At 51.3% G+C, this 19,875-nt stretch overlaps 1 protein-coding gene across 7 annotated transcripts in view; it reads left to right on the top strand.

The window, feature by feature from the left end:
• The window catches only part of mark2b (MAP/microtubule affinity-regulating kinase 2b), a 220,077-nt gene that overhangs the window by 118,195 nt on the left and 82,007 nt on the right, over positions 1-19,875 (top strand). For all 7 annotated transcript variants that reach the window (XM_059955397.1, XM_059955396.1, XM_059955401.1 and 4 more), the window contains one exon: positions 16,359-16,407. In XM_059955397.1, the coding sequence (XP_059811380.1) occupies positions 16,359-16,407 (49 nt within the window). The remainder of the gene's footprint in view (positions 1-16,358; positions 16,408-19,875) is intronic.

Here is a 19,875-nt window from a genome sequence, read left to right as displayed (position 1 = left end):
AACCGTTGTGTTAACCACCACACCATGCAGGGTCGGTGGCTGTGAATTGACCCCGTTATCTGTGGGTGAGGGGTAGAGTCTGGGAGGACATGGCGTGAGTAACCTGTGGGTCCGCTGTCGATTGCCCCTGCCCTGTGTGTGAGTGAGGGGAAGAATCTGCGAGAGAGTCGATGTCAGTGTGGCAAGAGGAGAATGGAGCTGGTTTCACTAGTCCCAAATGGGTGTCTGCTGGCTGGCGCAGACTCGATGGGCCAAAGGGCTGTGTGGCACTGTGATCTATGAGGCTGCAGGGATTCTTTGAGCTGCCTTTCCACTGCACCAATGCGGGGATTTTCTTTCCCGCGTCATGACAGAATGGCTGTCATAAGCTTTCCCTGCCACTTGTCCTGTGCCTGGCAATTACTCAGGCAAGCCAAGACTCGATGGAGTTAGTTACTGTCTCCAGCAGTTATTCATACCGTAAACTCCAATGGGTTACCAAGGCAACCCGACGACAGAGCCCACTCATCTGCGGAGGTCATGGCTATTGCTGCTCTCGTTCTTAAAGGGGGTGCGTTTGCTCGTCTGCATCAGCAGTCCCACACATGCATGTGGATGTGCGGTGGAGGATGTGACTGCAGCGTCACAGCCTGGTACGGAAACACCAGCACCCTTGAACGGAAACAGAAAGCTAGTGGATGCTGCCCAGTCCATCACGGGCAAAGCCCTCCCCAACAGTGAAACACTGTTACGGGAAAGGAATGTCCATCTTCAAGGACTCCCAGCTCCAGGCCACGTTCTCTTCTTGCTGCTGCCACCAGCAACGAGCTGGAGGAGCCTCAGAACTCACACCAGCAGTTACTAACCCTCAACCATCAGGCTCTTAACCAGAGGGAACAATTCCACCCATCCCAGCACTGATCAACCTGTGGACTCACTGTCAACGACGCTTCACCTCATGCTCCCGATAATTATTGCTTACTTATTTTTTATTATAATTTTGTGTATTTATTGTGAATGTTTGCAAGAAAGTGAATCCCAGGGTGGTATATGGTGACACGTATGTACCTTGATCATAAATTTAACTTGAACTTTGGAGGCTGTTAATCGTTCCCTGCGGTCCTCGGTCAGCTTGGAGCAGTCGGGAAATGGCCTCGTCTCTCAGGTCGGGGTAGGGGAGGGAGGGGAATGAGCCTCGTTCCCAGATGCGGGGGCAAGTTGGCATTGCAGTTACAGCTCGGGGTGGCAGCATTTCGACATTCCGTTCTGGCGCCACCCGTGAGGAGTTTGTACGCTCTCCCCGTGACCGCGTGGGTTTCCGGTGGGTGCCCAGGTTTCCTCCCACAGTCCAAAGATGTATGGGTGAGAGGGTTAATTGGTCATTGTAAATTGTCGTGTGTTGAGGCAAGGGTTAAATCAAGGGAGTGCAACACAGTGGGGTCAGAAGGGCCTGTACACACTGTATCTCTGAATAAGATTAAAAAATAAATGAAGAACCAACATGCAAAAGACAAATTATGCTATAGAATAAAATAAGTATAACTGAGGACATGGGTTTATAGAGTCCTTGAAAGTGAGTCCATAGGTTATGATCTATTCAGCACTGGACGATGACCAGCTTGTGCAAAAGTCTTGTGCTGTTCAATGTTTCTTGCCCAGTGACAACGTCATGCACACTGAATAATTAATTCAATAAAAACAGTGTAAATAAGCCGGTTCTAAACCTGCAGACAAATCATCACAAACTCCACATTGTCAACACCGAAGGAAATGTGATTGTGTACGGTCGTGAGATGTACTTAGCATGCTGATGAGGTAGAAGGTGACAACTTTTTGTGCGCAGTTTAAATTCCCTTGTACGCTTGTAGAAAAAGCTGTGTGCGTGCACACACCTTAGAGGGAACATTGCTGCAGTTGTTACCGACTTGATTAAAACCTGTGTGCATGAGTGTGTCCACAAAGACTTGCTGTACATTCCCAAACCAAAAGCTGTGGATGAACCAGGAGGTACGTCGTCTGCTGAAGGCAGGATCTGTGGCATTCAAGTCTAGCGACCCAGGCCTGTACCAGAAAGCCAGGTATGATTTGCGGAGGACGATTTCAAGGGAGAAGAGATAATTTAAAACGAGGTTGGAGGCAACATCGGATGCATGGCAACTCTGGCAGGGTCTGCAGGACATTATTTCCAACAAAGCGAAACCCAATAGTACGAATGGCAGCGATGCTTCACTACCAGATGAACTCAACCCCTTCTACGCCCGCTTTGAAAGGGAGAACACGACGACGGCTGTGAAGATCCCTGCTGCACCTGATGACCCTGTGATCTCTGTCTCAGAGGCCGGTGTTAGGCGGAAGGTCCCGATGGTGTACCTGGTAAGGCTCTGACAACCAACTGGCGGGAGTATTCAAGGACATTTTCAACCTCTCACTGCTATGGGCGGGAAGTTCCCACTTGCTTCAGAAAGGCAACAGTTATACCAGTGCCTAAGAAGAATTATGTGAGCTGCCTTAATGACGATCGCCCGGTAGCACTCACATCGACAGTGATGAAATGCTTTGAGAGGTTGGTCATGACTAGACTGAACTCCTGCCTCAGCAAGGACCTGGACCCATTGCAATTTGCCTATCGCCACAATAGGTCAACGGCAGACACAATCTCAATGGCTCCCCACACGGCTTTAGACCACCTGGACGTACCGGGTGGTCATTGTAAATTGCCCCGTGCTGGGCGGTGCGGTTCGAAGGGCCTATTGCACGCTGTATCTCAATCGATCCATCAACCTGTCTGCTGGAGAAACTCAGCAGGCGGGGGGCGTGGGGAGAAGGAACTGTGGATGTGTCAGGTCGAAACACTCGACATCACTCTCCGATGTTGGGGCTGATACAGGATTTTGAACTGAATCAGTGTGCTGTGAAATCTATTGTTTTGTGGCAGTACGGGGCAATTCCTTGTTAAAAATATATAATTAAACCTGATTCTGATTCTGAGGTTGAGCTCGATTAGTGGTGCTGAAATAGTGAGGGGAGAGCAGGACCTGACATTGGGAGCTGCTTTCCTGCGACAGCGCTCTGTGTAGATGCGCTCAGTGCTGGGGAGGGATGCCAAGCATCTGCTGCTCCCAGTGCGGCCTCCCCTGTACTGGGGCAGCCGCTTCGTCGAGCGCCCTCCAACATCTCAGTCCACGGCCTCTGGTGCCATAATGATGCCACTGTCAGCTTGGAGGAGAAATACCTCATTTTCCTTGTGGGTAGCCTCCAACCTGATGGCGTGAAGATAAATTTCTCACCCCCCCTCCCCTTCTCGCTTTTTCCACCCCCCAATCTGTGGTCCCCCTCCCATTGGATTATCACCTCCCTTTCTCCCATGGTTCACTGTCCTCTCCAATCAGATTCCTTCTCCTTCAGCTCTTACTTCACCCCTCTCCTCTCTCGCCTATCCGCCTACCCCTCACCTCTCACCTCCCAGTGTCTCACTTCATCCCCCCTCTCCCCCACCCACCCACCTTCCCCCTCACCTGGTCTCACCTCTCACCTCCCAGTGTCTCACTTCATCCCCCCTCTCCCCCACCCACCCACCTTCCCCCTCACCTGGTCTCACCCATCACCTCCCAGTGTCTCACTTCATGCCCCCCCTCTCCCCCACCCACCCACCATCCCCCTCACCTGGTCTCACCCATCAGCTCCCAGTGTCTCACTTCATTCCCCCCCTCTCCCCCACCCTCCCACCTTCCCCCTCACCCAGTCTCACCTATCACCTCCCAGTGTCTCACTTCATCCCCCTCTCCCCCACCCACCCACCATCCCCCTCACCTGGTCTCACCCATCAGCTCCCAGTGTCTCACTTCATTCCCCCCCTCTCCCCCACCCTCCCACCTTCCCCCTCACCCAGTCTCACCTATCACCTCCCAGTGTCTCACTTCATCCCCCTCTCCCCCACCCACCCACCATCCCCCTCACCTGGTCTCACCCATCAGCTCCCAGTGTCTCACTTCATTCCCCCCCTCTCCCCCACCCTCCCACCTTCCCCCTCACCTGGTCTCACCCATCACCTCCCAGTGTCTCACTTCATCCCCCTCTCCCCCAGCCACCCACCTTCCCCTCACCTGGTCTCACCTATCACCTCCCAGTGTCTCACTTCATCCCCCTCTCCCCCACCCACCCACCTTCCCCCTCACCTGGTCTCACCCATCACCTCCCAGTGTCTCACTTCATCCCCCCCTCTCCCCCAGCCACCCACCTTCCCCTCACCTGGTCTCACCTATCACCTCCCAGTGTCTCACTTCGTCCCCACCCTCCCACCCACCTTCCCCCTCACCTGGTCTCACCTATCACCTCCCAGTGTCTCACTTTGTCCCCACCCTCCCACCCACCTTCCCCCTCACCTGGTCCGCCAGCTAGTCCTCCTTCCCCTCCCCGACCCTCTTATTCTGACTCCTTCCCCCTCCCATGAAGGGTCTTGGCCTGACTGTTTATTCATTTCCATAGATGTGGCGTGGCTGGCTGAGCACCTCCAGTGTTTTGTGTGCGCATTGCCCCAGACCAGCAGAATCGCTGGTGTTTATCATGAACTATTTCCCCGGCAGCTCCTGTCTGCTCCTCTTTCACCAAGGCTGATGCACTTGTGTGCGTCTAACACGCACTTGTCTGTCTGCGCACCCAGTGATTACCTTCCTCTTGGCATGTGGCCAAGCTCTCCAAGCGCCGACACCCTCTCGCCGGGCTCTCAGAAGAAAGAGAAGTCTTTACTCATCTTGTTTGTCCGATCTGTCCTCATCTTAAAATAGCTGAGACTATTGTGGTTTCTGGTCGCCCCACTCTAGGAAGGATGTTGAGGCTTTGGAGAGGGGGCAGAAGAGGGTCACCCCGATGCTGCCTGGTTTAGAGGGCGTGTGCTATCAGGAGAGGCCAGATAAACTTGGGCTGTTTTCTCTGGAGTGTCGGAGGCTGAGGGCAGATCTGATCCAGGTTTATAAGATTACAAGAGGCGTAGACAGGGAGTATCTGTTTCCCGGGGTTGAAATGTCCAATAGAGGTCATGCATCGAGGTGAGGGGGTGTAGGTTGAAGGGGTATGTGAGGGGTAAGTTTTTTTACTCAGAGAGTGGTGGATGCCTGGTGTGGTGGCGGAGGCAAATACATTAGAGGCTTTTAAGAGATGTTTGGACAGGCGCATGCATGTGAGGAAGATGGAGGGAGATGGACATGGTGTGGGGAGGGGGGAGGAGAGTATTTTTAAATTTTCTTTTTAGCTGGTTCAGCACAGTATTGTGGGCCGAATGGCCTGTTCATGTACTGTACTCACTTTGTTTGTAAGTCAAACTTATGTTTGACTTGCTCTGTCAATGTGCATTCATATCATCATGGAAACAGGCACTTTGGCCCAACTCATCCCTGCTGGCCCAGGCGCTGATCTGAGCCAGCCCAGTTTGCCTGCGCTTGGCCCACATCCTCACTGTCGTTCATTTACCTGCCCAAATGTTTTCTAAAAATGTTAAAGTGGCAAATCGTCACCAGCTTCTGAACAGCGGGGATATAGAGCAAACTCTCTGGGGAAGTCAAAGTCTAGTTTGTTGTCATCTGCACGAGTCCCTGTGTGTCCAGGTGCAATGAAAAACTTACTTACATCAGCATCACAGGCATGGAGCGTCAGATACACCATATTCAGAGGAAAAATGTACATTACGTTAAACAATTTTTGCAAGAAAATCCAATTAGAACAAAAAAAAAGGCCATTTTAGTGCAAAGTGTTGTCGTGCTGAGGTGGGGTTTAGGGTTGTGTTACAGAACCGAACAGTCAAAGGGAAGGGAAGTTCCTGAACCGGGTGGTGTGGGACTTCAGGCTCCTGTACCTCCTGCCCAAGGCAATGGCATGGCCCAAAAGTGGAAAGATAAAAGATTGGCTTTATTTGTCACATGTACATCGAAACTAGAGCGAAAAGCGTGATTTGAGTCAAATCAAACCAGCGGTGATGGTGCTAAGAGCACCCCGCCACTCTTCCATAGCGTGACCCTAACCTGTACATCTTTGGACTGTGGGAGGAAACCAGAGCACCCGGAGGAAACCCAAGTGGTCACAGGGAAAGCGGACTAACTCCTTATAGACAGCAGTGGGATTGAGCGGGCTATTGTGGGCACTGTAAAGCGATCGTGCTAACTGCCACTCTCTATTGGCTGTTTAAGAATTAGTTCAGAGAGTTGTATGACAAAAGACTAAAACAGCAGGCGAGCCCGATGCCTCTCCCCAGTCGCCAAGAGATCAGTGTCAGCTTTCAAACCCAACCCCTCCCCGGGGCATTGTGGGGGCGGGGGGGGGGAGCTCGCAACGCTACCCGATACCTCCTGCCCTGGCTGCTTTTGTGAAGAGGTCCTGGGCAACAATGGGAGAGCGGGTTCCTGCACTCCGGCAAGACTGGATATTCCTGAAGTGAGATTGAAACCTGAGGTGGCGGCATTTGTCCGGGGCGAATGGGAAGGCTGCGCTCCGCGGCGGGGTGTGTCCGTGCTGAAGACTGGGCGAGTCACCGAAGGTCATTGTCACGTTCCACCTCCCAGACCTGGCTGTGCGAGGGATTAAAACCGAACAGTTCAGCACAGCTGGGGACTTTTGTCCCACAGTAAAATCCACTCCACCGTCAGTCTGAGCCCCTCCTGCTGAGACCTCTTGTCGGTCAGGGGTCAGCCGGGGCAGCACGGCATGGAGAGCCAGCCGGGCCCTGTAGCAGAATCGCACTTCCCACGCATCCGATGAACCCAAAGGGATCGACAGACCGATACAGGCGGGAGCTGCCAGCCAGCGTTGAACTCAGCATAGGACTGCCTCGGGGACTCCAGTTCCAGAGTTTTTCCAGGGATTTACTCCCCGTCCCAACTTTGACAGCTCAGACTTCCTTTTCCTAGGTGAGCCGCCCAACATGGCTGACGAGCCCCATTTGCCTGCAGTGACTGGTTTTAACCCGCCTTTGCCCATTCTGTCAGTAGGAACTAAGCCACACCCGAAGGCCAGGAGCTGGACTTGGTTGTCAAAACCTACTTGAGACACGCAGCATTGGGAGCTTTTCATGGGTATTGGGGGCTTGTCCCCATTACCACCCCCGGCCACAACGACCTTAAGGAACTGCAGCCCATACCCCATGATTTTATTTTATATCCATATGCCCACCTCAGAGCGGCAGTGTTGGCGTCGCGGCTAGTGTGAAAGCTTTACAGCGCAAGCAGCCTCTGATTCTGCTGCTGGCTGTGGGTACGTCTTGCTTCATTTGTTAAGCAGCTCCAAGCAGAACCAGTCATCCCAACTTCTGGCCTTGGTAGCACGTGTGGGTTTCCTCCCACGCCCCAAAGACGTAGGGTTAGGGTTAGTGAGTTGTGAAGGTGGAGGTAGACAAAAAGGATGGGCCATGATTGAATGGCAGAGCGGACTCGGTGGGCCAAATGGTCTGATTCTGTTCCTGTGCCTTATCGTGCTGTGGTCTTATGGAAACATAGTGATTCTCGTGGCTGCCCCCAGCTTGTCCCCGTACTGAGTTGGTCATCGTTTCCATGTACGTGTGACAAATACAACTGATCTCTTCATATTAAAATAAAAGTTTAAATTGGGGAAAGCGTGACAATGAGGTGCCTCCCCCACCCCCTCCAGCAGTGAGGACCCCCTCTCCTACCTGGCCTGCTTCCCAGGCACGCTGTCTGGTGCATGCGTCCAGCTCCGTGCTGGGGAGGCCTTTGCCTGCGATGGACCGGTCTCTACCCGCCAGCCTCTGTCGGCAGCTCAGCTCACCGTGGTGGGAGGCTTCGGAGTTGGTGCACCGTCCGACAGCTGTCAACGCGATTGTCTGGGACGTTTCTCTTGTGCTGCCCCCGTCGGACATCGATAGTGTAGAATACAGCAAGCCCTGTTCACTGGTTCAGCAGTGTGACCCAACGGCAGGACCAGGACCAGGCCCTCGTGCTGACCAGGGGAGAAGACCCGGTGGCGCTGTGGGAGGGAGCAGGCTGGACTGCGGTTTGGCCACCCCCCCCAACCCGTCGGTGCTCCGCTCCTGTGTTTGCTCGGTGGATGGCTCTGGGCCTCCTCACTGGAATTCAGAAGAATGAGGGGAACCTCACTGAGACCAATCGAATGGCGAAATGCCTCAGTAGAGTGGATGTGGGTAAGATGTTTCCTGTGGTCGGAGAGTCTTGGACCAGAGGACACAGCCTTAGAGTAGAGGGGCGTCCTTTTAGAACAGCGATGAGGAGGAATTTCTTTAGCTGGAGAGTGGTGAATACGTGGAGTTAGTTGATAAGGGGGCTGTGGAGGCCGAGTTGTTTGGTATAATTGATAGATTGATAGATTCTTGATTGGTCAGGGCATGAAGGGATACGGGGAGAAGGCAGGAGACTGGGGCCGAGAGGTAAAATGGATCAGCCATGATGAAATGGCGGAGCAGATCTGATGGGCCAAATGGCCTGATTCTGCTCCTATATCTTATGATCTTAAGATGAGCTGGATTTCTTGTGTCTGGGGCTGCTACATACTTGTTTGTGTGGAGGTGTGGCTCCAGACAACATTGATGTACCATCTGACTACAGGCCATGACACTCAAGGGCCTGGGCCATCTTATTTTTTGGTTGTGACTGTTTTTCTATTTCTTTGTGCCTTGTGCTGTGTGTGATTGTTGGTAATGTGATATTCATCTTGGCCCCAGAGTAACACTGTTTCGTTTGGCTGTATTCATCTGTATGGTTGAATGACAGTTGAACTCAAAACTCCCCACTAGTCACGGTTTCCCGATTTGTCGTCTGTTGTCTCCTCTCTGTCATTATCTCCCTCACTGTTTATCTTTCCTCTCGCTGGACTCTGGCTAATTACTTAATTTGAGTTGTTTAATGTCCGCCTCATTTCCTGCCAGTTTGTTTGTGAAAATGCTTCTGTGCATTTCCTTGAAAATTCAGGAAGTGCTCAGGGTGCTTACAGCCTCGAGATCAGTAATGTCCTTTAATATGGGTTCGAAAGTTTGCAGACAACACAAAGGTTGGCGGAGGTTGCAATGGGACACTGACACGATGCAGAGCTGGGCTGAGAAGAGGCAGATGGAGTTAAACCCAGAGAAGAGTGAAGTGATTCACTTTGGACAGTCGAATTTGAAGGCAGAATACAAAAAGTTAATGACAGGATTCTTCACAGTGTGGAGGAGCAGAGGGCTCATGGACTGCACAGTCATAAACCTCTCAAAGTTGCCACGCAAGTTGATAGGGTGGTTATGTTGACCTTTTAGTCGGGGTGTTTAAGAGTGTGAGGTAATGTTACAGCTTGATAAACTCTGATTAGACCACATTGGGAGTATCGTGTTCAGTTCTGGTCGCCTCATTATAGGAAGGATGTGGAAGCTAGAGAGGGTGCAGAGGAGATTCACCAGGATGCTGCCTGGATTAGAGAGGGTGCAGAGGAGATTCACCAGGATTCAGCCTGGATTAGAGAGGGTGCAGAGGAGATTCACCAGGATTCAGCCTAGATTAGAGAGGGTGCAGAGGAGATTCACCAGGATTCAGCCTGGATTAGAGAGGGTGCAGAGGAGATTCACCAGGATTCAGCCTGGATTAGAGAGGGTGCACGGGAGATTTCCAAGGACGTTGCCTGGATTAGAGAGGACGCAGAGGAGATTCACCAGGATGCTGCCTGGATTAGAGAGGGTGCAGAGGAGATTCACCAGGATTCAGCCTGGATTAGAGAGGGTGCAGAGGAGATTCACCAGGATGGATTAGAGAGCAGGTCTTGTGAGGAGAGGTTGAGCGAGCTGGGGCTTTTCTCTCTGGAGTGAAGGAGGATGAGAGGTGACTTGATAAAGGGGTAGAAGATAATAAGAGGCATAGATTGAGTGGACAGCCAGAGATTTTTTTCCCAGGGTGGAATTAACTAATTCGAGGGAGCATAATTTTACTGTGATCAGAGGGAGGTATGGGGGGCAAGTCAGAGGTAGTTCTCTTACACAGAGAGTGGAGTGTTTGCGGATACATTAGGGACGTTAAAGAAACTCTCAGGCATATGGGAGGAAAGGGTTAGATTGATTTTGGAGTCGGTTAAAGGGTCAGCACAACATTGTGGGCCGATGGGCCTGCACTGGGTGGTAACATTGTGTGCGATGTAGTCATTTTTAAGCCTTGTACTGTACTAATGCCACAAAACAACATATTTTACGACACGTGTCAGTGATAACAAACCTGATTCTGACAATCAAGCTGCTTCGGTTCAAGGCACTTGGGTGGAGCGAGGGCCAAGGCAGATGTACGCTGATCGGTGCCTGGCCCAGCTGTAGGAGCCATTGTAGATTCACCCCCCCCCCCATTGTGAGTGAAGCCCAGAGTTCGTCTGCGGGGACAGGAGGCTAAGAGCGGGACAGACTGTGTTCTCGTGTTACGGGCACCGAGCAGCAGCCATTGCAAGTGACAGGCCTTTTGTACACCCCCAGTACAATAAAATGCACTCCTGTTCTCACAATCCCCCTCGGTATGATCTGGCACCTTACTGTTTACATGCACTGCGCTGTCTGTGTGGCCGGTGCACTGTATTCTGCATTTTACCTCGATGCACTGTGTAACAACCTGATCCGTACGAAGAGCGTACAGGGCAGGTTTTCGCTGCATCTGTGTCCGAGTGACAATAATAAACTCTAGTCGCGAGGTGAGATGATCAACCAAGGCATTGAGTTTGGCAATTAGGGTGCTATATTGGTGTGACTGAGGCCTCATTTGGAGTATTGTGTGCAGTCCTGGTCACCGAGCTACAGGAAAGATCAAAAGAGTACAGAGAAAATTGACAAGGATTTTTCTGGTCCCGCGCTGAGTTTTAGGGAAAGGTTGAATAGGTTAGGATTTTACCCCCTGGAGTGTAGGAGGAATAGAGATTTGATAGAAGCGTGCAAAATGATGAGGGGTATAGCTAGATCAGGTAAATGCAAGCAGGCTTTTTCCACTGAGGGTGGGTGGGACTGCAACCAGAGGTCATGGGTTAAAGGTGAAGGGTGAAAAGTTGAAGGGGGAACTACTTCACTCAGAATGAGGTGAGAGTGTGGAACGAGCTGCCTGCGGAAGTGGTGGATGTGGGTTTTATTTCAACATTTAAGAGAACATGGGTGGGGGGAATTGAGTTCATGGGTGGGGGGAGGGTGTGGAGGACAATGTCTAGCTGCCAGGCGGAGTAACAGTTGGACTAGTTGGGCTGAAGGGCCTGTTTCTGTAGTGCTTTCTGACTCTCACTCCTGAGTTTGAGGGCGTTAAATACTCTCCCTTGCTTCGGTCTGAACCGGGGGCCACGTGGTGCCGAGTGAACAGGCTATTCTGCCCCTTCATCCTGTCCCCTCCGCCACTCACTCCCCGCCGTTTTCAGCACCGAAACCTGGGTGAAAGAAGCAGGAGATTTCTACAGAAGGGACGCAGGCCCTTCGGCCCAAACTCTTCATGCTGACCGCCATGCCAACCGTTGTCAGTCCCATTTTCTTGTGCTTGGCCCTCATCCCTCTACGCCTTTGCCATCCATGTACCCAAGCATCATTTAACTGCTGCTTTCGTGCCTGCAGGTTGTTCTACACTCGCCACCCTCAGTGAGCAAATCCTGCTCTTTGGCTTCTCTTTAAACTCTTTCCCTCTCACCCGGGGGGAGAGACTGTCACCATCCACCATATCGATACCCCTTTTATAAATCTCTGTAATGTCACCTCTCAGCCTCTGTCGCTCACGTCCCCCTGTCCCCGTACATCTTGGCGAATCTTTTCTGCCGCCACCCCCCTCACCTAAAAGACCCTTCCTATCACTGGTGACCGGAACTGAGCACAGTCGTCTGAGTGCAACATCGCCAAAGGCTTGTACAGCTGAGAGGGGGACAGGGAGAGAGAGGAAGAGAGCGAGGGAATGCCGTGACAGGACAGTAGACATGTATTTTGGGATGGTGACATCAATCTGTAAATAGCACCCTTGTCCTGCCACTAATGAGGACGTGTTAGGAAGGCTCGGCGCCAGGTCCTTCTCCGTGACTCCCAGTCTGGCCCGACTCAGGATGGGCGCCGTGGGTCAGCAGCAAAGGGAGTGGATGGGGCATGGTGGTGCACGAACCCTCGCTCCGCTCGTTTCGAGTCAGCAGGGAAACAGGCCGTTTGGCCCGCTGGATTCATGCTGTGGGAGATGCCCGTCTAAGCACGGCGCCTATGCATCCGAATCTCTGCGTGAGGTAGTGTAGTGTCATTACGCCGCCTGCTGTAAGTTAGGGGTTCAGTTCCTGCCACTCACTCTAAAGTGTTTACACATTCTCCCAGTGACTTTCCTCCCACATCCCATAGATGTACGGGTGGGGGTTAGCTGTGGCATATTGTGTTGGCGTTGGAGGCGTGGCGCTGTTTGCGGGCTGCCTCCCACCTCACTCTACACTGATCTGATTTCAGGCACACACCCAATCTATTCTCGTTAGACCTGCTCCTCAGTCCAGGCAACATCCGATAACTGTTTCAAAAAAAAAGAGGAGAAAAGGAATTACAGGCCATTTGGCCCAACTGGTCCGTGCCAACCAAGGAGCCCATCTCTATTAGTCCCTTTGATTTTCAGAGTCCAGAGTAAACTCGTACTGGTGTACGTATGTGAGCCTGTCGGAGCTGTGTATCTGTTTTCTGTCTATATTATAGTTTGTGGGACATTTATTCTGGTAATGTGTCCCGCGGGTCGGGGCGTGGTGGAAGCAAACGAGTGTAGTCACTCATTGATGCTCGGAGTTAACTCCGTAGTGTCCGAGGCAGCCTCAGGAAGGCAGTGTCCATCACTCAGGACTCTCACCACCCAGGATGCTTCTCGTTTTCTACCACCAGGAGGGAAGTTCAGAATCAGGTTTAATATAATCGAAAATAAAATTAGGCAACTTTACAGCAGCAGTACAGTGGTAAATATAGAGACCGAGGTGAGTTACAGTAAGTGTGTACATGTCAATTAAGTTAAAATAACTAGTGTAAAATGACAGAAACAAAAAAGGCAGTGAGGTGGTATTCATGGGATCACTGTCCATTCAGAAATCAGATGGCGGAGGGGAAGAAGCTGAGTGTGTGTCTTCTGTACCTCCTGCCTGATGGTAATAGTGTGAAGAGGGCATGTCCTGGGTGAGGGAGGGTCCTTAATGATGGGATGCTGCCTTCCTGAGGCATCGCTCCTCGGAGGTGTCCTGGAAACTATGCTGGTGCCCATGAAGGGGCTCACTAATTTTACAAGTTTCCGCAAGTTATCTTGATCTTTTCCAGTACCCTCTCCCCCCCCCCCCCCTCCATTCCAGACAGTGATGCAGCCAATCAGAACGCTCTCCACTGTATATTTGTAGACATTTTTGGGTGCTTTAGTTGACGAACCAAATCACTTCAAACTTATAATGAAATGTATCCGCTGTCTTGCCTTCTTCATTGCTGTGTTACATCCAGGTTAGATCCTCAGATCTTGACACCCAGGAACCTGAAACTGCTCACTCTCTCCACTTCTGATCCTTCTACGAGGACAAGTGTGTGTTCACTCCTCTGCACCCTCTCGTCACCATCTGAAGTGCTGCCAACAGTGGTTGTATCGTCAGCAAAGTTCTAGACGGCACTTGAGCTGTGCCTAGCCACAGAGCAGTGGGCTGGGCACAGACAGTCAGCGAGGTGGAGATAGGAATACAGAAACCCTACAGCACAATACAGGCAATGCTGTCCCGAAGAAAGTTATTTCCAATTGACACAGATTGCAGTCTGCTGGTTAGGAAGTCGAGGATCCAGTTGCAGAGGGAGGCACAGAGGCCCACGTTCGGTAGCTTTTTGATCAAGATCGTAGGAATGGTGGCGTTAAATGCTGGGCTATAGTCAATAAACAGCATTCTGATACAGGTATTGGTATCGTCCAGGTGATTCAAGGCTGCGCGGAGAGCCATTGAGATCGCGTCTGCGCTAGACCTGTTGTGCCGGTAGGCAAATTGCAGTGGGTCCAGGTGCTTCCTGAGACGGTGTTGATTCTAGCCTGAAGAGAGACACTCAGTGATTCAGGAACAGCTTCTTCCCCTTTGCCGTCCGATTCCTAAACGGACATTGAACCCACGAACACCACCTCACCTCTATTATTTCTGTTTTTGCACTATTTTAATTTAACTATTTAATATACTGATGGTCGTTCATTTAATTATATTTCTCTATATTTATCATGTATTGTACTGCTACTGTCAGTAAGCTAGCACATTTCACGGTGATATTAATACCTGATTCTGAGCTGGTTGTTGGCCAGAGGGAGTGAGCCACGTGGATTGGTATTTTTTGTTGACCCCAGCTTCATTAGTTCAAATGGTAATTTAGTTGGACCGCTAATTATGCATATAGATTTATTTGTGAAAAGCAGGCCTTTCCATCCCTTCGAGACATGCTGTCCAGCAGTCCAACCCTCCAATTTAACCCCAGCCTAACCACAGGACAGTATACAGCGACCAGTGAACTTACAGTCTTTTGGACTGCGGGAACACCTGGATGAACCCCACCCACACGGTCACGGGGAGAGAATGTACAAGCTACTCACAGGCATCGGCAGGAATTGAACCCTGGTCGCCTGTACTGTAAACCGTTGTGCTGACCACTGCTCCTCCGTGCCGCCCCCACACTGATTAGGAACTTCAGTTGTGCTGATTTCAATGCTAAGATTGTTATACAACACACACAAGATGCTGGTGGAACACAGCAGGCCAGGCAGGATCTATAAGGAGAAGCACTGTCGATGTTTCGGGCCGAGACCCTTCAACAGGGCTTGATTGCTGAGATCGCTATATCGCTAATTTAGTGTACTTTTTTATTGCTAAGATCAATCGTCTTTGCTGGAGTTGTATAAAGGATTGATCGTACCCCCTTCGATTTGGAAATCTGCTATTCGGAAGTGGGACAGACAGTGTTGTTTACCCTGGTGCGGTCTCTCGGCAGTTTTCATTTGCTTTCACGCAACCCTGAGATTTATTTTCTTGTGGGCATTCTCAGCAGAATCAGCATGCACAAGATTCAGGCAAACAACCCGCATGGAAAAGACAAACCGCAAATACAGAAGTACAGCAAATAATGACTAAGCAATAAATATCGAGAACATGGGGTGAAGGGTCCCGGAAAGTGAGTCTGGCCTTTGCCCACGTTTGGCCCAAATACCACTAAGCATTTCCTGTTCATGTACCTGTCCAAGTGCCTTTACTTCCTGCCTGTTACCCCGCTGGCGTTCGGGGCACCGGTGAAGATCCTCCATCTCGGGCGGTGTTCGGGGCTTCCTCCATCGTGTCAGTAGCTTCCTCTCGGTTTTCGCCAAGTCCCGGGTGGAGACTCAGGAATCCCGTCACACTCCGATGTAGAAGGATTCTTCGTTGCTGTTTCTGTAACAGTCAGGGTTGTTAGCCCTGAACCTGGAGGACCGGTGGACCACTCTTAGTCTGACCTCTGCCCTTTGACCCTGTTTGGTATGGGTGACCCCACCAAGAGCCAAAGCTCTGACTCCAGCCAACGTTGCTCTCCGGGTCACTGAGGCACCCAAGCCTCCGAACCCTACGACAGGGTGGTGGTCCTCTCGGAGGCAAGTGTCTTTGAACTGTACCTGCCTCAACCACATCCTCTGGCACGTACAGACCACCCCGTGGGTGGAGAAGCTGCCCCTCGTAGCGGCAGTCGCTGTAAGATTGAGGTTCGATTCCTGCCCCTGGCTGTAAGGAGTGAGTTTTCTTCGGGTGCTCCGGTTACCTCCGACATCCTAAAGCTGTACCTTTAGGGTCGATGAGCTATGGGCTTGTTACGTGTTGGCACCGGAGGTGGGGCAACACTTGTGGGCTGCACCCCCAGTGCAATCTTTGCTGACTTGATTTGACGCAAACGACTCCTTCCACTGTACGAATCCATGTACCTGTGACAAATAAAGTTCATCTTTAAAACCTTAAGACACGAGCACGGCCCACGGACATCACTTCCACAAGCGTTGGTGTTGTGTCTCCAGAAGAGTTGACTGTGGGCAGTGCCAGGACTTGGGAAAGGTTAAATAGGTTCAGGGTTTTATTTCCCGCAGTGTTGGAGAATGGGGGAGCTATTTAAAATTATGAGGGCTGTAGATGAGGTAAATACAGAGCTGAGGTTGGGTGAGACTAGAACTCGAAGTCATGGGTTAAGGGTGAAAGGGGGAGCGAGCTGCCAGTGGAAGTGGTGGATGTGGGTTTGATTTCAACATTTAACAGGTTTAAATAGGTACGTGGATGGGGCGGGTACGGAAGGGCTACGGTGCTGGGTCGGTGGGACTAGAACAAATAACAGTTCATCACGGACTAGATGGGCTGAGCGGCCTGCTTCTCACTGTAGTCCCCGTGGTTCTGTGACTCTATTTCATATGTCTCTCATTCCCTTGCAGTTGTTCCGTGAAGTTCGAATAATGAAGATTCTCAATCATCCGAACATAGGTGAGAGCTCGCCTCTTCGACTGAGCCCTTTTCCGTGTCCCGTGTGCTTTCAGGGGTTCGTGTCGGGGGTGGGAGTGTGGAACGTACGGGGTTTGCCCTCACTTTGCGTGCACGTGTGCAACCCTCTGCTCCCTGGGATCTGACCTCTGAGAGTGCTCCGTGCTGGGTAAAATTACTTTGCTTTTAATCATTTTTATTGAGAGATACAGCCAACATGCCCTTCATTCTCAGTGTCCTGTGCAACCCAATTCAACGGTTTCATTTAATATCGGGGAAGGCATCTAATACACAACCTGAAATTCTTGTTCTTCACAGACATCCACAAAAACAGAGGTGCCCCACAGAATGAGTGATGGTAAAAATGTTAGAACCCCCTCCCCACTTCAGCCAAAAAAAGAGCATGCATGCCCTCCACCCACCAAGCAAGCAGAAGCAAAGCTCCCAAGAGAGGTTGTGATCTGCAGTAGAATGAAAGCTACTTGTTCACCCTGCAATTTGACGCACCACCGGCTGTCTCTTCCTCCCGATAAAGGGACAGAGAGGTGTTCCCCTTTCGCAACAGGAGGGGAGACCAGCAAAGACAGACAACTTGCTGGTTACGGTGTAAAAGTCTGCTGCGTCACTCTGTTTTCCAAGCTCTCCCTCTCTAGAGCCGGCAACAAGCTCTCTCTTGCCCCCCCCACCAATGAGAGAAGGAGAGAGAGCGCCCGATTCCCCAGTTACAGAGCCCACGACAGCTGATCCGCAGTTCCCGATGTTCCGTTTTCTCCTGCAACGCTTCAGTCAGCAGCGCTGGCATAGAATTGGCTGGACCCCACGGCCCCAAAGCCTCGGAACCCCGAGGGCACACTCGTCTTCTAGGCCGTGCCCTTGGGGTATCAGGAAAACGGCCGGTCGTGAGCCCCTGGGAGTGGGTCCCACCTCAAGGGTCTTTGGCAGAACCCCACCCACCTTGGAAAAGGAAAAAGACGTCAAAGGTAGAAATAAGCTGTTTCCACAGATGAGCTTAAAGGAGTGGCTGTGGAGCGCCATTGTAGCTACACCCATGTGACCAACTGACCATTAACCATGGTGACTACAACCGTTAACCTACTGACCGGTACATCTTTGGGCTGTGGGAGGAAACCAGAGCACCCGGAGGAAACCCACGTGGTCATGGGGAGAGAACATACAAACTCCTTAGAGGCAGCGGCAGGAATTGAACCCGGCTCATTTCTGCTGTAATAGTGTGACGCTAACTGCTACGTCATTTTTGTCCGTGACTAATCATTCTCACTCCCGACAACTCAGGCCACCATCGATAGTGCAGGAAAGCCCTCGAGTGTAGTCTCCTCTGCAGCAAGGGGTAATCGAGCCTAACCCTTGGGCGGGCCAGTGACTGTAACCAAACACTGCTACGATGTGTAGGCAGTGCTGTCCAGACCATGGGGAAATTGCCACACAGCAAAATACAGTGAAGATACAGGACAGGGTTTGTAGCACCGTGGAGAAGCAGCTGGTGCCACGCTTCTCGGGGTGCCAGAGCTCAGTTCCAACGTCATCTGTAAGGAGTTTGCACATCGTTCCCATGAACGCGTGGGTTTCCTCTGGGTGCTCCAGTCCCCCCCGCCGTAGTCCAAAGACGTACCAGTCGTTGTACGTTGTCCTGCGCTTGGCGAAGGGCTGGGAGGGCCTGTTCCGCTCTGTATCTCAAAATCAAATGAAATAAAAGGTCTTTGTTTGCGTGCAGACAGATTATACACGGAGTATTGTGGGCAGCTTTGGGCTCCTTAGAATGCGTGTTCTGACTCTGGAGAGGCTTCACAAACATGATTCCAAGATTGAATGAGGAGCGTTTAATGGCTCTGGGCCTGTATTTACTAGAATTCGGAAGAGCAAGGGGGAGACCACATTGAAACCTGTTGAATGTGAAAGGTCTCAATAGAGTGAATGCAGAGGGGTTGTTTCAGAACCTAGGGGCGTCCGTTTAGAATGGAGATGAGGAGGAAACTCTCTAGCCAGAGAGTGGTGAGTCTGTGGAGTTAGTTGATACAGGTGGCTGCGGAGGCTGAGTTGCTGGGTATAATTAAGGCAGAGGTTGTTAGATTCTTGATTAGTCAGGGCACAAAGGGATACGGGGAGAAGGCAGGAGATTGGGGCTGAGAGGAAGATTGGATCAGCCATGATGAAATGGTGGGGTAGTCTCGATGGGCCAAATGGCCTTATTCTGCTCCTGTGCCTTATGGATTTATGGAAATGTCGTAACTACGCAGAATAAAGTGTTACAATTACAGAGTGTGCAGTGCAGGCAGACAAGCGCCACAGTGAGACAGGTTGTATCCATAGAGTCCATCTTATACTAGGGGACTATTCAGTAGTTTGATACCAGTGGGGTAGATGCTGTCCTCGAGCCTGGTGGGACATGTTTTCAGGCTTTTGTATCTTCTGTCTGATGGGAGACGAGGAAGTGTGTATCCCCCGATTATCTTGACTGCCTTTCCCTGGCAGAGGGACGTGGAGGGGAGGCTGGTTTGTGTGGTGGGCCAGGCTGTATCTGCCCCTCTCCACAAACGAACCGGGCGGCGTGTGCTTCCAGTGGGATCAGAGCAAGCCTCCGGAATGTCTGAACCCCATTCCACTCCCTTGATATCGTAGCGGAGCTGGGGGAGGAAGGGTGGGATGATTGTCAGTGCTGGATGCGTCCCTGAAACATGACAGTCAGCAGCCTTGTAGCAGCAAGCGCCCCAGGCTCAGCACGGGAACTTACAGCCATTTCCTCTTCCAGGAGAAGCAGCGAGTCTGCAGGGACTTGGGCAGATTAGGAGAACGGGAAAGAACTGGCAGATGGTATACAGTGTTGGGAAGTGTACAGTCACGCACTTTGGTAGAAGGAATAAAGGCATAGCGTACTTTTTAATCGGGGAGTAAATTCAGAAATGTGAGATGCCAAGGGACTTGTGTCGGATTCCCTGACTTGTAGGTTGAGTTGGTGGTGAGCGAGGCAAGGGCAATGTTCGCATTCATTTTGAGCGGACTAGAATAATCGAGCAAGAATGCTGCTGAGATCACACCTTTGAGTATCGTGGACCGTATCTATCAAAGGATGTGCTGGCATCAGAGAGGGTCCAGATGAGGTTCGCGAGAGAGACTCCAGGAATTAAACAGAAAAACCCAAGGAGTGTTTGATGGCTCTGGGCCAGTACTCGCTGGAGTTTAGGAGAATGAGGGGGGATTCTCATTGAAACCCATCGAGTATTGAAAGGCCTCGATAGAGTGGATGTGGAGAGGATGTCACCCATAGTGGAGCCTAGCAGCAGAGGGCACAGCCTCCGAATAGAAGAACGTCCCTTTAAAACAGAGCTTAGGAACTTCTTTAGTCAATGACGGCGATGGGGGCAAAGTCATGGAGTATATTTAAAGTGGAGCTAGATAGGTTCTTGATGAGTCGGAGTGTCCAAGGATACGGGAAGAAGGCAGGAAAATGGGGTT

This window comes from Hypanus sabinus, chromosome 31, assembly GCF_030144855.1.
Source record: "Hypanus sabinus isolate sHypSab1 chromosome 31, sHypSab1.hap1, whole genome shotgun sequence".
Taxonomy (NCBI): Eukaryota; Metazoa; Chordata; class Chondrichthyes; order Myliobatiformes; family Dasyatidae; genus Hypanus; species Hypanus sabinus.
The sequence above is the reverse complement of the archived record's forward strand: the minus strand, read 5'-3'. Positions and strand labels throughout refer to the sequence as shown.